Raw genomic sequence first — 16,350 nt, 5'->3', positions numbered from 1 at the left:
TGCAGGCCATTTCATGGTCTCTGATTCTAATTTGTCATTCAGCAGCGTTAAATACTTGTAGGCAAATACCCGCTGACACAAGAGGGTGAGGTGATCGAAAGTAATTAGGCGGATTTTTTCCGTGAAAATCTGTAAACGATTCCAAACGGCCGAAGAGAAAAACCTTGGGAGCGCAAACAACTCTATCGGGAAGAAAAAAGAAAAAACCTTGGATTTTTAGTGACTTTGAAAGAGCTCTTGTGCTTTGGGAGTCTGACCATCTGAGGAGTCTCCTTGCCGAAGTTTGCGACATACGAGAATCCTAACGGTCCAATTTATTCTTCCTCCCTCTGCCTCCGCTGCAAGGAAAGCGAAATTATGCATCTTCCATCCTGGGAAGACTTTCATTGAGGTCAGGCGCCGTTTTTCTGACTCAATACTCATCCTCTTTATGCTGCATAAAGAAGCATACATCTGGGAGCTGCATGGCTTTTAACACTTTAAAGTGCCTCTTTTTGGGCTACGCTAAGAGCCAATTGATTTATCCTAGAACAACAAACACAGGGCGTAGTGCATTTTCTCTTTCTAATGGTATTCTGAGGCCTACCAATCAATAATAACTATTAATATACAGAACATTCACCCGCTAAATTGAAACACTTAGAAAGTGACCTACTGGACGGCTTCCTTGACAGGAAAGTTTAACACGAATAAAATGCTTGATGGGAATCGGCAGCAAGCCTGTAAAACAGCTGTTAATGAGCGAATCTGATTAGCGGGGAAACAATGAGGAGTTTGAATACTCACACTGAGTCTGTCTCCAGCTTTTCCATCAAGGGCCGACTCCTTGTGCAGCAGGTTGTACTGCGAAATCTTCCTGCTGTCCTTCTCCAGGTGCGAGAACATGTCGTGTTGGTAGTAGTCCATGATTGACAAGGATTTTTCCACACTTCTTCTCTTCAGGGTGTCCTCATTCTGCTCGACTAGAAACACAGGAAACAGATTCACAAAAAAGGCATTTTTTGTTAAACTTGATCCAACTTCTACAAAAGATAAAGACTGAGGAAGCTTCATGAAAGATTCAGCGACTACAACTTTCAACCACACCTGAGTCATTCCTCTTAGCTCTGTTGATCAGGGTCTTTTGCGGCGAGCCCAAAGTGCTTCCCGTCCCCTCGGGTTCAGTCTCAGTGTCGCTGCTGCTGCCTGAGTACGTGCACACTCGCAAGGCTCTTTCCTATTCATGGACAACAAAAAAGTCATTTTAAAACAGAGACATAACGCGCCTTCAAAGCCATACGAGTGCTATTATGCAGTCTGGTTTTTGCACAGAGAAGATACCAGGAAAAAACTTTAAATATAGCCCTCATGACTAAGTTAACTTTTTGCAAAGCAAAGTGGTGTTTAAGCTTCTCTCTTTTTTAGTTCAGTAGCAAATTTAGTTATTCATATGTAGATACCTACAGTTTTGAGAAAGTTTACTTTTAAAAGTTATTTGCAACATTATAAAACAGTCGGTAATGTTACAGAGTCACAAAGGCCTGGAGACCGGCTGGGAGCCATAGATCCCAATCCCAAAGTGTCAAAGTGTCCCCTTAGCAACTATACTAACCCTATAAATGGAGCGGAGCGGTCAGTAAGCCTAGAAAAGCACCATTTGAATCCCAGGTCTATAAGACCTCAGTCACACAGGTCTAGAGTTTGGTCAACAACCCCCCTGGCAACCAAGAATAACTTTGTTGGCAATTGGCTGCTGAAAGTTGCTTTCTAGGTGAAACTAGTTGCAAAGAGGTTTACTGTGCTTGGGGAGTAACCTCCTTTTAATTGCTTTGGTCTCTAGTGGTTGCAACAGTTGCCAACTAGTCTGCAAGCACTTCTCAACTACTTGCTAAATGGTAGTGAAACTGTGAAAAGTGTGACACAAACCAGAAACAGAGACTATTAACTGTCAAATAAAAAGCCTTCTGAAACGTAAGTGAGGAGAATACGCATTTTTCACTCATGACTGGAGGTTGCCACGAGGTTGCAGACCAGTCTCTGGGCCTGTGTGATCTTACCTGCTGAGGAGAGCAAAGTCTACAGTACTTTTGGGTTATTCTTTTTCTTTTAATTTTCTTCCTGTGCACCTTGGACATGGACTAACTGCAGAAACATCTGATTCTAAACACACTTTAACCAGTGAAGTGATTGTGTGAGTATCTGTACACTGCACATCATGCTGTAGATATTGGCCAGATTTCTTTGATCTCAATGGGACTGGTTAAATAAAGGTAATAATTAGCTTGTGCATGTTGGTTATGTTGTCAGATTGGAGTATATCCTACCGGACTTCTACATCTGAATGTATTCTCCTCTACCACATAATCAGCAACAAGCTAATTAATCCCCCTTGGAGTGACAGTTTCAGCTGACCTAAAAGCTAGGCACTGATGCTCTGTAGCTGCAGCACGGCCATCATTATTTTTCTCAACACACACACACTGCATTTCACTGTGATGCAGTTATTGTCTCCTTTCAACTATATATTCAAAATAAAGTGAATACTTCCATGAAGAAAAGGCTGTCTTTTCTGCCATCTCACTAGCTTAGCAGCGCTAAAGAAACGCATTAAAAAACTGTAACTGCTTAATTCAAAAGCAATTAACTGCAACAAAAACAGATATTTCTAAGAAGCTCCTTCACAACACGTTACCCTCAACAGTTGGTAAGTATACAGCCTCCCTGGTGACATTAGTGGGAAAAATGCTAGTGTGTGGCCACCACTTTATTACCTCATTCCTCAAAAACAAGCAATGACCATTTTCAACTCTGCAGCTAATGAAAGAATTTCATCTTTGAAACTGTGTAAAGTTTGAGACAGTGTCTGGGTATCTCTCGAGTCCCTTTAAGAACCACAAATATGTCAACTTAGACTAAGTGTAATGTAAACGACTTACGCCCAGCATATCATGGTCCTTGGATTTCATCTTCCTCTCTGCTTCTGTCTCTTTGTCCTCAGTGGAACCTGAGATGTTGCTGCGTGGGGCACAAAAACTCAACCTCTTTGTCTGGATTGCGTCTAGAAATCGGGGGATATAAAAGAGAAATGAGGCAGGAGGTTTATAACAAACATGATAAGACGGTGATGAAGGTGATGAAGGTGATGTGGCGAACACTGACCACTGAATTTTACAAGAAGATCTGAACTAACATATGACCAAGTGGATTACCTGTGCAAACAGAGCGTGGAATATCCACTGGCAACTAGATACACGCAGGATTTTTGAGTATTTGAAAAATCATTAAATTATAAGTGATCAAATAGGTTATGCAACTACTTTTTCTCTTAAAATTGATATATTTGCTGTGCTAATCGATGTGCCTGATAGTGTGTAATGTGCCACTGCTGCCAAAAAGTGGTAATAATTCAACTAGAGGCTGTTCAGCGACAAAACAGAAGCGGAATGGTTTGTTAGCCAGCTAAATGCTACCGCACAAACAGGAGAAACAGCTGTAAAGCTAGCAAGTCAGAAGTCTACCACGACAGTCATTTGAGGAACAGTCAAATACTTCAGAGCGACAATCGAAAAGGACTTTTACTTATAAACTACAAACTGCAACATATTTGGACGTAGGGCAGATAGACGTGGGAGTGGAGCAGGGAAAGACCACTGTAATTCTCGTGGTAATTTCTCCTTGAGCTGACAGGCTGATGAAACACGGGATGAGTACATCTTGTACATCCATTCAGTCGAAACCTATCCAGCTGGCTACAAACCCATTTCCCATTCGCATATCTGAATGAAACATTAACAGCGTCCACCCTGTGACTGCTCCATCCACAACTCCTGGCAGCCAACAGAACAGCTTTCAGCTGTCGTCCCCAAATGACGTCGGGCCGTCTTATTATCACTCTACCCAGTGCTGTCAGACGCCAGTTTAATTGTCTCGCATTCAGAAACCTCTCTTTCAGCTGCATTACAATAACGGGCTGCTTTTGGCTCGTGTTCTGTCTCCATCTGAGAAATCTGCATGGAGATCATAAAAGTCCTTTCCCCTTCTTCCTCTCACCCATTACGAAACAAACAATGTGACAGACGTTCTGTCTGTTCAGGTATCCTTTGCTTTTTTTGAATTTTTTATAATGATGAAGGAAAGGACAAAGAGGTAAAACCTGTGATAAAGACGCACAGCTTACTGTTAAGGCTTTCATAATCAACTTGTTTCACAGGGAAGACTCAACAGGAGCCACTTTATGTTTGTAGTTTTGCCTCAGATTCCTGCCTCTGCAGTGACACCGCAGCACTGGGGTGAACGAGATGCCGCCTAATGTCTTGTAAGCATAAATCTCCGGGTGTGAGCGCTCATCCCTGCATGTTATTGTAGCTTTAATTAGCCATCTGATTGCATGCTACCCTCCGCAGTTCTGCCGTGCATCATGGCCGACGCCGAGGCAGAAGGTGCTTTATGATCTATGGCTGCGGTGACGTGCCTATCTAATTGCATTTGTTGGTTTTCCTCGGGGAGTGGGAGTGTATGGCTTTCTACTATCTCAACTGAGTATCAGATGTCAGTGTTGATGCATTAGTCTCTGAATTAGCTGAACAAACAAGGTTCTTCTTTTAATCAGAGTTTAATAAACCAAACGGCTTCCTCTTGTCTGCTCCTCGGGAGCCCTTGAGCAGTCAGGAGGAAAATGCATTAACATAAAGTACAGTGACATTCAATACTTCACTTAACTTCCTGAAAGGTAAATAAGCTGTCTGAGGCTTTCGAGCCTAGGCTTTTTGTCCATCAAACATGATAATGGTAACGTTTACAGGCATGGATTTAAATTTATTTCCACTGTGACCTCGATGGAAAACATGAATAGCCTGAAAAGCACAATGAAAAGCACTGTTCTTTCTATTGTGGTGCCACATCCTGGCAGCTCTGATGACCTTCAAGTTAATTTAAAGAAAAAAAGTGCTGTAAAAAACTAACAGTACAAAGCACTGATGAGTATCAGTGATATATTAGATTAATAAAGCCAGACATCTATTATCTGTAAGATATAAATGAGGCTGGCACCTTTGCTTTGATTTAAGAAGCACTGCAAGTTGTAAATGTAATGCTTATACAAGCGAATGCACAAGCTAGGGTTACTGCAGGTAGATATACTGCAGAAACTCATCAACCATCACTTGTAACATTGAAGGAAACTCTTCAGAAATGAAACTGCTGTCATTGTAGTGGATTTGTTCATTTGGCCTGAAAGGCAGATTGACTAGGAATCAAATATTCATCCAAGAGATTCACAAACTAGCCAGCCATATTTACTTGGCTGATATTTTGGTTAGGTGTTTAATCCAATACCGATGCACTCATGTCAGTGTAACAACACGAGTAGCTGGGTGTATTCTCCACTTTGACTGTTTCAAAGCAAACAGTTGGCCTCTTTGGGCAATCGCCATCTCTGCTGTTTCAAAAAAATCGTCCACAGATTTCCATTCAGGACTACAACCTCATTCCATTTAGGAAAAATTGGTGGGTGCCCAGTGTTTGCATTGATTTTTTTCTTTTGCATTTGGTGACCGAATGCAAGTAGTTAGCAGCAACCAACTGGTTCCCCAGAGGTTGATCGTGCAGTGCCTTCAACTCCTAAGGAAACAGTTTCAATCACAAGACAATTAAACAGGTTGCTTATTGGAAGGCAACCTGTCTCCAAACGATCAGAGACCAGCTCTGGCTGACTGCAATCGCTCTCAGCAAAGGTTTGTAAGTAACTGCTTCTAATCTATGAAACTCCCATCATGTTGCAGTCAATCTGATTCACTCTACACCAATGAGTACAACTTGTCTGCGATGCCATAGGGGACTCGACTCAATGGGTTGCCATTCCACTTAAAATGACCGGTCAATACTATAAAGGGTCTACAAACAGGAAAAAGAAGGCTATGTTGTGAGGCATTTGTTTACAGTTAATATTCCTGTCTTACCTGAGGATGCTAATTTGGGCAGGCGGTTCTGGGTGTCCTGGGCGTTGTTGTTGCTGCAGGTCACAGTGGGGTCAGACAGGGAGTGACCCATGCTCATAGAGACATGCGGGTGGGGTTTTGAAAGGGAAGGCACTTTCACATCAGGTTGTGAGGGGTCAGGGTGAGAAGAGGGAGGCTCCCGATCGAGCTCAGAGGAGCCACCGGTCACCCCCTCGGGGCTGGATTCAGATTTAGGGATGTGGCGACCGCTGGCCCGGGTGACAGAATCGGGGAGAGGGAAGGTGCCGATGCCACTGTCCAGGGTTCTCATCTGACAGCCGAAGCCTAAAGTGACAGGGAGAGGAGTGTGACGTCTGGGAGAAGCAGGAGACAACGACACAGGAAAAGAAAAGGAGGACCTGGATTTACATGCAGCGGAAAGGGTTGTGTTTAAACAAGGAATCTGTAGCAGGTTCAAAACACAATGTAAATGGAAAAAGAGAGAAAACAAAACATTTTAAACTGACACAGTACTTTTTGGAAGCTCCTTTCTGGTGCCCATTTGTAGTTATCACTATGGTGAGAGGCACACAGCTCTCATATACACAGTACACAAGAAACACCTGCTGCCAGCAATTCTGAACTAAATACACGATTGAGCTGCAACCCGAGGACATGCTCCTTGGATTCATCAGAGTGCACGCTGGGTTGTAATCAGGCGATGTGACAGCGAGTAGGAACAGATGGATGTCGTTTAGAAACCACAGTTTGCAGAGCCTTGACTCAGGCTGGAACAGATGGATGGCCATTCAGCACAGCACAGGCCCTTGTAACTGTGAACGGTAATGGCCAACAGTTACATCGGCTAATTATTAGTGGTTTGCAACTTTTTGCTGAGTTACACTGAAAACCACTGAGGATTAATTAGCTTTCTTACCAGGGACCTGTTATTCTTTTTCTTGTTTTCAGCTGTGTATACTGTTCCAATGGTGGACGCTCATATTAAACATTGCCAGAGTTTTACATAATTACGTCAAAGTAATTCTTGGGTCAAAAAGATTCAGATTAATTTACAGCACTGGGAAAAGCCTTGAGCCACCCCCACTTCTTTCTATTTTGCAAGGAAAATGGGAAATAGTGATTTAATGAAGCATGTGTAAACATACATGTAAATACAGCATATAAAGCAAAACCAAAATGTGTAGAATTCCAACGAGCTTGAAAGTCGGAATTTGGTATGACCAAGTTTTTACTTAATATCTCTTTGGGAATCACCTGGTGCAAAAATACCATACTAGTACAGTTATCTTTGGTATTTTTCATAGATTGTACTTAAGAAATTGGGGAAAAAAGTGTTTTTGTGACAGGCTGCTAATAACAAAGTTAAAAAAGTAAAATAGGCTCTTCACTAAGGTGGCTGTTACATACAAAAACAAAACTGGTTCATCCATTGAGTTAGGAGTCTTTTTATGCTTGAATAACTTATAGGTCAGAGTTAAGTGGCTTAACAGACAAAGCCATTCCTTTTAAAATGGTTGGGAACACGTTAGGGCTGCTCAATTAATCGAATTTTAATCACGATTACGATCTGGGCTTTCAACGATCATTAAAAATGACTGAGCCGATTATTAGCCCCTCCCTAATTTATCCGCGACACCTTAAAGGCCGGTCCGTGAAAATATTGTCGGGCATAAACCGGTCCGTGGCGCAAAAAAGGTTGGAGACCGCTGATTAAGAGGACCCGAGGGAAGCTCGGAAAGCTAAGCAGAAGTTATTTGGAGAGTGACTGCCGTTGGTTGAAAAGAGAGTTTAAAAAAAAAAAAACTTCAGTGGTGTTGCACACTATTTTATATTATTTTTTTTAAAGTCATTGTTAACCCTTTAAAGCCGGTCAGAGCAGCACGCTCCGTTTTGCGTAACTATTTTTAAATCCCTGTAGAACCTGAACCGTGTAAGCTAGCGCAATAATTTGTTTTGCATATGAAACCGGAGGAGTTGTACTTACATCTGATGCCATCAGCTTGTCCTCGGTCACGGTTTCGTTCCACATATAGCTTTGCAAAAATTGCATAAAAAGCGCTTGCAGGAACAAAAACATAATATTCCAGAAACACGCTTTGCCGTTCCTATCAGCTGTTCGTAACACTTCCCACAGTGAAATGATGCACATGCTGTTTTCTTTGCAAATCTGCATCATAGGATTGTTTTTTGTTTTTCCTGCAGTATATAAAAATTGCTGTATCTCCAAAATAAAACTATGAAGACACTCAAAATAAATTTCCTGTTGTTGTAAACTATTTTTTGCAACTTTATTGTATTTAAAATTTTGAGGGATAAGCCTCTTAAATTTCTCCAAGTAGAAATATATGTAAACAAAACAAAAGCGATTTTCAATTTTTTTTTGTAGTTTATTGCACTTTTTTGCAATTTATGTAATTACTATGGACTTAATGCATACATATTATTAAAATATGGGCTATAACAGTTGTATTGATGTATAGCAACTTGAAATGCTCCCACAAATGGCACTACAGCATGTAAAAAAAATAATATAAGCTCTGGTGGACTTGGTTCTATAGTAGGTCTTAAAGGGTTAAATAAATATCGTCAAATAATCGTGATCTCAATTTCAGTGAAAATAATCGTGATTATCATTTTTGCCATAATCGAGCAGCCCTAGAACACGTTCTGGACTGACAGTGAGTGAAAAAGAAGCCAATGTCTAAAGAAACACTTTGAAAGACCTTCAGAAAGTCTGGAGAACTATTGCTCAAGTCTGGTTCCTTGGACACAAGAAAGATGAGAAGTATGATCGGAGATACTGGAGTGTAAACCTCCTAAAAAGTTGTCTGAAGTAAAAAACAGTGGAAGTTCAAGACTTTTTCAGTTCTGCATCTCCAAGTATTGGTTGTTAAAAACTCTTAAAGCGAACCTGAAGGCTTTCTTTTCTTCAGTCTCTCAGAAATGCGTAGATATTTACAGATTCTGCTTCTCAGTGTTACTAAAGCTTAAAGGGTTTCTTTCAACGCTGTTGTGCTTCACAGTGAGCTTTAAAAAGAATTTGCAAGTACTTAATCGGGCATACTTCAGAATTAGTTTACCGCTAGAAAGAAAAACAGAAAACAATATTTACACTTAGATGTGAAGCTCATACCATCTATCCATTTTCTCTTTGGACGTTTTTCTAGCAAGGATGCCAAGTACATTACTTAAATGTACATTATCTAAATTTAAAAGCATTGCCAATAGATGCACAAAGTAGGGGAATATTTGAGCGAGTTTTTGAGAAGAAAAATCGGTGCATGTCGCCAACTTTCAGCAGATTTCGCAACATACTGTGAAAACGAGTCCTTATATAAGTGTTTGGATGTACAGATACACCATGTTCATTGCACAGATGGCCTGTTAGTTGCAAATGTATCTGCTATCAGGCCCTCGAGGACACTTACATGTACTGGAATAAACAGAAATGCTGATCTCAGTGCATGTCATAGCCTCCGTATGCACATGGATGTTTACTTGTATATGAGAGCGAAAGGCGGAGAGAGCCATAGATTACACGGCTGTGTAATTGAATGCCAAGCCTGGCAGTTCAAAATGCCCTCTATAACCAAACTATAACAAGGTCCACAGTAATTCTACCCAGAGGGAACAACGACTGGACATAATCTAGTTTTTCATGAGCTCCCTATCACTTCTGTATACAACCTCCAGGGTTTGAGCAGAGAGAGTTGCCTTATTGATACCTCCTCTGCGTGGAAATGGGTTTATTCGAGGAAGAAAAACACAACAGAAATTGTAAGGCTGGATTAATACAACAGAGTGTACTATCTCTTTTGTTGCTGGAGCAAACATCCAGTTGAAATTATTCCTCTTTGGCTGAAGAATACAGTCTTTTTCTGTTATTTTGTACTTTCGTGCTTGTTAAAAATGTTTTAAAAAGGCAGCGCCATTTTCTAAAAACAAAAGTCTACAAAGTAAGTTTTGAACACCACACACATCAGCACCTGGTGAAGTAATAGCTGAATTATTAGTATTGATCAACAGTGCCATCAAACCTCTGCAGACGTATTAGAGTCATTTTGAGCTCCGGGTCAGTCAAAACGTTATTTATTGTCCCTTTATGAGGAAAAAAATACCTGCCTTGAGGGAAATTCTTCTAATGCACAGTACAATAACTGACCAGTGTGAACCTCCAAGCCCACATTCATAACTCGAGCTGCTTGCATCATAAACTGGCTGGATGTAAACTATTTTTATGATTGATGTGTTTACCTGGCATTAAAGCCTGTGAATGCTGCACTTTGGAGGGACGTGACATTATAGCAGTGCTGAAAAGCAACGAGCAGCCACAGCTGAACCTTTATTAAATATTTAATTCAGGCTGTCGGGAAGCGCTTAGTTGGCAGAATGTAAAGAAGGCAGCCTGTTAACCAGAATACAGAGACAATTAACATTTTTATTTTTGGTGACATGGCTCAGACCCAATATTAGTGGCTCAAGCCAAAAGTATTTTGTGATTGATTAGTAGCTTCGCAGCTCAATCTGCCAACTCTGTGCTTCTGTGGAGATTATTTCCATCTGCACTCAGCCTTAACAAACACATTTATTTTAATTGTGAGAACTGGCAGATGTATAGATTTTTCACTGTCACCAGCATGCATGTTTTGCATACAAACAGGACTAATTAAGATGCAACCCCAGAGAACAATGGCCAGCTTTTCCATCTAGTTAAAATATATTACGTTTGGAGACTAAGACTTTATTGCTATTGTTAGTAAACCTTTGAATATTCAGTTTTGTTTTTGCTCCGTTTTGATCTCCACCAACTCCTGGAGGAACTTTCTGACTCTTTAGCACCTAAGTTCTTAACTACAGTCCCTGGCCACTTTGTTAGGTACACCTGTTCAATTGCTAATTAATGCAAATATCTAATCTAATAAGTAACGCAACAACTCAGTGCATTTAGATATGTAGACATGATCAAGACGACCTGCTAAAGTTCAAACTGAGCATCAGAATAAGGAAGAAAGTCGAGTTAAGTGACTTTGAATGTGGCATGGTTGTTGGTCTGAGTATTTCAAAAACATAGATGTTTCTAGAGTTTACAGGGAATGGTCTGAAAAATTAGAAAATATCCAGTGTTTGGTAGTTCTCTGGGTAAAAACAGCATGTTGATGCCAGAGGTTAGAGGAGAATAGCCAGACTACATTCAGCTAATAGGAAAGCAACAGGAAGTACAATAACCAATCATTATGACCAAGGTATGCAGAAGAGCATCTCAACAGCAGCAGAAGACCACGGTGGGTAGGGATTGGGTACTGATAAGATTTTCACGATTCCATTTTCGATTCTGTTTAACGATTCGATTCTCTTATCGATTCTTTTTTTAAAAAAAAAAGGAGAACACTAAGGTCGATTAGCTTAGAACTTTGTTTTATATCTTCTCTTTGAACAAGATAGAAATTTAGGAGTAACATGGCCTTACAAACCCAACAGTGAGATCTTAAGAGATGCAGCCTATGGCTCTTCAATGGGGTGTCACAGGGTCCCCAGGAAAAAAATTGTAAATGTAAAATAATAAAATAAATATTCTCCTGTAGCAATAACAAAGTATAACATAAATTATTCTGTAGCAATTACACAAGAATATCCATTAGGCCACTGGGGTGTGCACACTGTAATAATGTAACAAAAACATTTTGTTCAGTGTACAGCCGGTACATTGTGGCTTGTTTATTTAAGCTGTCTGTGCTAGCAGCAGCAATCAAAGATTCTTATCCTTTCAGGAGCATCACAATGGTAAAGTAAGGTGTGTCTTTAAACATGGCATAGTTGTCGTTGGTGCCTTGTTGCAAAACTCAAATAAAACTGGTTTCTTGAACATGACAAAAAGTTCACTGTACTCAAAAGATTACCACAGTCGCCAGAGCTTAAGCAACTAAAAGCCCATTCACATGGATGTGCAAGCTGACAAATCTGCAGAAACTATGTGACGCTATCATGTCAATATGGGCAGAAAAGTCTGAGGAATGTTGCACCTCGTTGAATCTGTGCCATGAAAAATTGAAACAGTTTTGAAGAAGAGGGTCCAATACTTTTACTAGCAGTGGGTAGCTAATAAAGTGTCCGGTCAGTGTATGTTCACCAGCTGTGTCTGGTGGCTAGTTGGTTTTTGGAGGTTTTCATTCTCTGAAAACTCCTACCTATCACAGCTGAAAATGACACAAAAATTCTAAAGTTACATGCTTGAAAAAAGTACCCATAGGGCTTTTCCCTGTCTAAAAGGAATCACAGAGTCAGGAATTTCATCACCTTAAATGACCTCTTTTACATGCAGTACACGCTGTCCTGCAATTCTATTTTTAACATGCATGTACAGGTTGGCCCTCGGGTCTTTTGCATCCTCAGACAGCTGCTCTAAGTGGCAGCTCCAACTCGGCTTCTAAGAAGGACACATTTTTAGTGGTTTTCAGCTCCCTGTAGCGTTTCTGAGATTTTAGAATATACTATTTATTTTATTTGAAGTTTTATTTGCGATACTGTTCTTACCTTTACTTCACTTACATCTTTTATTATTTTCGATTTCTTCTCTCTTACAGTTATAGCACATATAAAGCACGAAATGGTTTGATAGTACAGCCATCCTAACCATTTGCCATCAGAATAAGCTATTTTATTTACAGTTTTAGTGTTCTCCCAAGTTTTGGCAAGGCAAGGCAAGGCAAGGCAAATTTATTTGTATAGCACAATTCAACAACAAGGTGATTCAAAGTGCTTTACAGAGACATTAGAAACAAAAACAAATAAAAAGCATGATTTAAAATTGATTAAAACAAGCAAACAAACAAACTAATTAAACACACACATTTCACACCTGTTCGCGCGATCTGAACCCTTATCGTAAGGGGAGCTACCAGTCCCTCTGTGGACGAGCTACTTTCTATTTTAAATTCCCTGAATTTAAAATACTCTCTAGACCCAGTCTAGACCCAGTTGGGGAGCTACCCAGAGCTCTAATCCCACACCTGTTCGCGCGATCTGAACCCTTATCGTAAGGGGAGCTACCAGTCCTTCTGTGGACGAGCTACTTTCTATTTTAAATTCCCTGAATTTAAAATACTCTCTAGACCCAGTCTAGACCCAGTTGGGGAGCTACCCAGAGCTCTAAACCCACTTAACAAACAAACAAACAAACAAACAAACAAACAAACAAAACAGTATATAAAATCAAAACAGATAAAATCAGAACAGTAGATAAAATCAGGCAATGAAGGAACAAATAAAATAATGATTCTGACTTATCTGCACACCTCTCTTTTCCCTCCGAAACAAACTGGCTGGGGTTATAACCCATCTAATTTATTTTAATAAAACTAAGAGAAAAAACAAAATCGCTACCCTGCTATCAGCAAATCTAAATTCACACCTGCAATAGAGCTACATTTCAAGAAGCATGCCATTATGTACTTTGAGATGAATCTGTGAAACAATTTGTCAATAACCCGGTGAGTGACAGCTGAGTAATGAACACGGTGCACTCCACATCCAGTAAACAGCACCTACACCCCCTCCTTCCCCTCACCGAGCTACAATCTACAATGTAAGTTTGTCGCTCTGCAGTAATAACAGTCATCATCTCATCTCACAATTGTTTGATGCATTTATTTTTTCACTTCTTTAGCTGCTCAGGCATTGTGAAACATCACCCGGCTGCACGTCAATCACCTGAACAGACTGTCAACGTGCCGTTTGCAACCGCTGCTATTTCCCCACAGTAATGGTGAGTCTGGCAGTGAGGGGAATCAGTTGGCGACGGACTTGAGTTGTCAGTCACATCAGGAAATTGCAACTGTAAAAATGTGTTAATGCTTTGTTGCACCGGTTGATTTTTGACAGGTTTAAGCCAAATGAAAACCTGTACTCAGTGAGATAAACACTTGCAGATAGAGTATGAAACCCAGAGAAGAGAAGACGTGAAGTTTAGGCAAAGTAACAACTCAAATCAGAGAAGAGGAAAGATATTGTTCTTTTAAACTGCCTTTAGTGAAAGCTGAAAAGTAACTCATAGACTCACCTAACATGTGGTCTTGACAAGCTGCGTCTGGGATGTGTCCCTCTACATTTTCAGCCTTTAGGTTGATCTTCTCTGTCATTATGAGGGTCTAGAAAATGAACAAACTCCATGTTAGTGACAAAGTTATGACGTAAAGCAGAGATTTTAAACCTTTTTTCTGACACACCCTTAAAGGTTTGTCAGATAGACCTGAGAACATCTCACCATCCCCACTTTTCAAGTTCAAACACGTTTATTTGAAAATTATTTTAAACTGGAAACACTTTCAGCTTAGTAACCAATCATAGCAATTAAATTCAGTCACACCACAGTACAAATAGGACAGAAACCTTCTTGCTTGAACAGAGAAAATCAGTGGTTGCTCAGTAACTGCCCTGAATTTTTTCACATTGGTCAACTGATTGCAAGATGTTGCAGCAACCGCTCTCCAAACAATCCTAGTCTAGCTCAGATTGCCTGCAATCACTCTCAGACAGATTGGCATACATTTACTGGGAGTGGTCCCCAACTTTGAAATAACAGTGAAAGCCCGTGCTTTGAATAATTTTAGTATAGTATGACTAGTATAACTGCAGCACTAGTGAAATATCCCAACTATTAGATGACTGACAGTTTGTTCATCTATTCTTATTTTGCTAATAATTTGCTAATAATTTAAAATGATTCATATTTCTAGCTAGATTGTGTAATGGTTTAAGCTAGTTTTAGCTAGATGGTGCAAGTTTTATTGCTCTTTCATTTCTTCATCTAAATTTTTATTTGATAGGTACGCTGTTAGGTCATAATTTCTCCCTTTTTAACCCTAATTTTAGCGAGCTACTGTGACTTTCCTGCAAAAAAAATTTCTCTTGCTTATGCCAACATTTATCCAGGTATTTTGACATGCCTTTTCTTAATTTTTTATTACTTACGCAATCCAAATCCCTATACATGTTTATAGTTACATTTCTATTGCTTATCAATTAATTATTTTTTTCTTTTAGATGAGTTGAGCTAAGCTGTCCACATACCCCAGGATACCTTCTGGATATATTAGACCGTATAGATGCAGCTTTGTTAGTATAAGCTGTTAACATTTATCAATTTAAAAGGCTTTCTTTTAGGTAATGTGCAAAAGAAAATTGTGGATGAAAAGGATCGGTTAAACCGATTCACGTACTATATGACTTTCCAGAGGACTGGACAAGCTTCTGGCTTTGTGAAATGTGTTGAAAGTTTTGTTCAGAAAGAAGTAAGGTAATTGTCACAGACTTTCTGCCATACTTTAATTAGGTTATTTTAAAAATGTGGTTTTGGGGGTGGTGTAAAAGGAGCTTGTAGGTCATAAAGTGTGGCTCTTTTGTTGTATTTCTGTGGGGAGAAGATAGACGGAAAGCTTGGAGGATGGTATTAAATGGCTCTTTTGTCAAATTGAGTGTCTGCGATAAGGGGCTCCTCCATGTTATCAAAATTTCACATCATCTGGATTAAATTTCCTACATTATGCGGTGAGACTGTCATTCTTTCCCCCTGTTCAGACTGCTCCTTTCAGTTTCTTTTATTATTGCTGTCTCCCTTCTTTCAGTCGCTCTCAAGCTCTCAGGCTCTCCGTCATATTTTGGCATTTTGACTGACAGGTAATAAAGAATAAACCCACAAGGTCAAGATTTTAGCATTTTGCTTACAAAGTGCACTGATATGATTTACAAAATCAAACAGCTGATAGGAGCCTAATTTAAGTCTGTACTACATCCACAGCCTGATGGCTGCCTCTATGTGAGATATAGCTTAAAAACCTTCAGCTTTGTGGAGACAACAACAACACAGGATTGGGTTTGATAATAAAAAAAGTAGGCGATGAATTGTAGGCTGAGTCAGAACACAATGCGAATCAATATTGAGCCTTCAGGGGATGTGATGGTGAAGAGGCAGAGGTGTTGTGGATCTGTTTGTGAACATGTTCATACTGTACAAGTGTGAAAACCTATGGGAATTTTGCACGTATGCGTGCACTGCAAACAAGCTTGCCCCAAAAACTGTAACAAAGTCCGCAGTGCATGTTTGTCTACTTACAGCAGTATCTGAACAGATCTCCATATCTCCCTTCGTTTCGCTGTGTTTTTTGGGCGTGGCGATCCCAGGCGGCGATGTGGCCACGGAGTTGCCCTTCACAGCGGTCCTGTCAGGAAATAAGATTTGATCTGTTTTTCATGTCTGTGTGCCGAGTACTTCCTTTATCAACTCACCAGGTAGAAAGCGAGACTCCTGATAAATTGCGTTGACCCACTCTTTCGCTTCATGAACGCGCAGGTAAACACATATGTGCACGCACACATACACACATGGAAATGTCATCGCACGGTTAACAACCTGCATGAA

General features: G+C 40.2%; 1 protein-coding gene across 11 annotated transcripts in view; it reads right to left on the bottom strand.

Moving 5' to 3' along the window:
- The window catches only part of LOC146641961 (nck-associated protein 5-like), a 188,676-nt gene that overhangs the window by 11,357 nt on the left and 160,969 nt on the right, over positions 1-16,350 (bottom strand). For 10 of the 11 annotated variants that reach the window (XM_085397949.1, XM_085397951.1, XM_085397950.1 and 7 more), the window contains 6 exons: positions 16,045-16,150; positions 13,993-14,080; positions 5,937-6,260; positions 2,916-3,037; positions 1,087-1,216; positions 787-962 (listed from right to left, as the gene is read on the bottom strand). In XM_085397949.1, coding sequence (XP_085254075.1) covers positions 787-962; positions 1,087-1,216; positions 2,916-3,037; positions 5,937-6,260; positions 13,993-14,080; positions 16,045-16,150 — 946 coding nt within the window. Of the gene's footprint in view, positions 1-786; positions 963-1,086; positions 1,217-2,915; positions 3,038-5,936; positions 6,290-13,992; positions 14,081-16,044; positions 16,151-16,350 lie in introns of those variants that run through there. The other variant, XM_085397959.1, reaches the window with a different exon arrangement.

The sequence above is a fragment of the Rhamphochromis longiceps genome, linkage group LG23, assembly GCF_057381845.1.
Source record: "Rhamphochromis longiceps isolate RC_006_pf linkage group LG23, R_longiceps_female_GT1.1, whole genome shotgun sequence".
Classification (NCBI taxonomy): domain Eukaryota; kingdom Metazoa; phylum Chordata; class Actinopteri; order Cichliformes; family Cichlidae; genus Rhamphochromis; species Rhamphochromis longiceps.
Note: the sequence above shows the minus strand (reverse complement) of the source record. Positions and strands in the feature narration are given on the sequence as shown.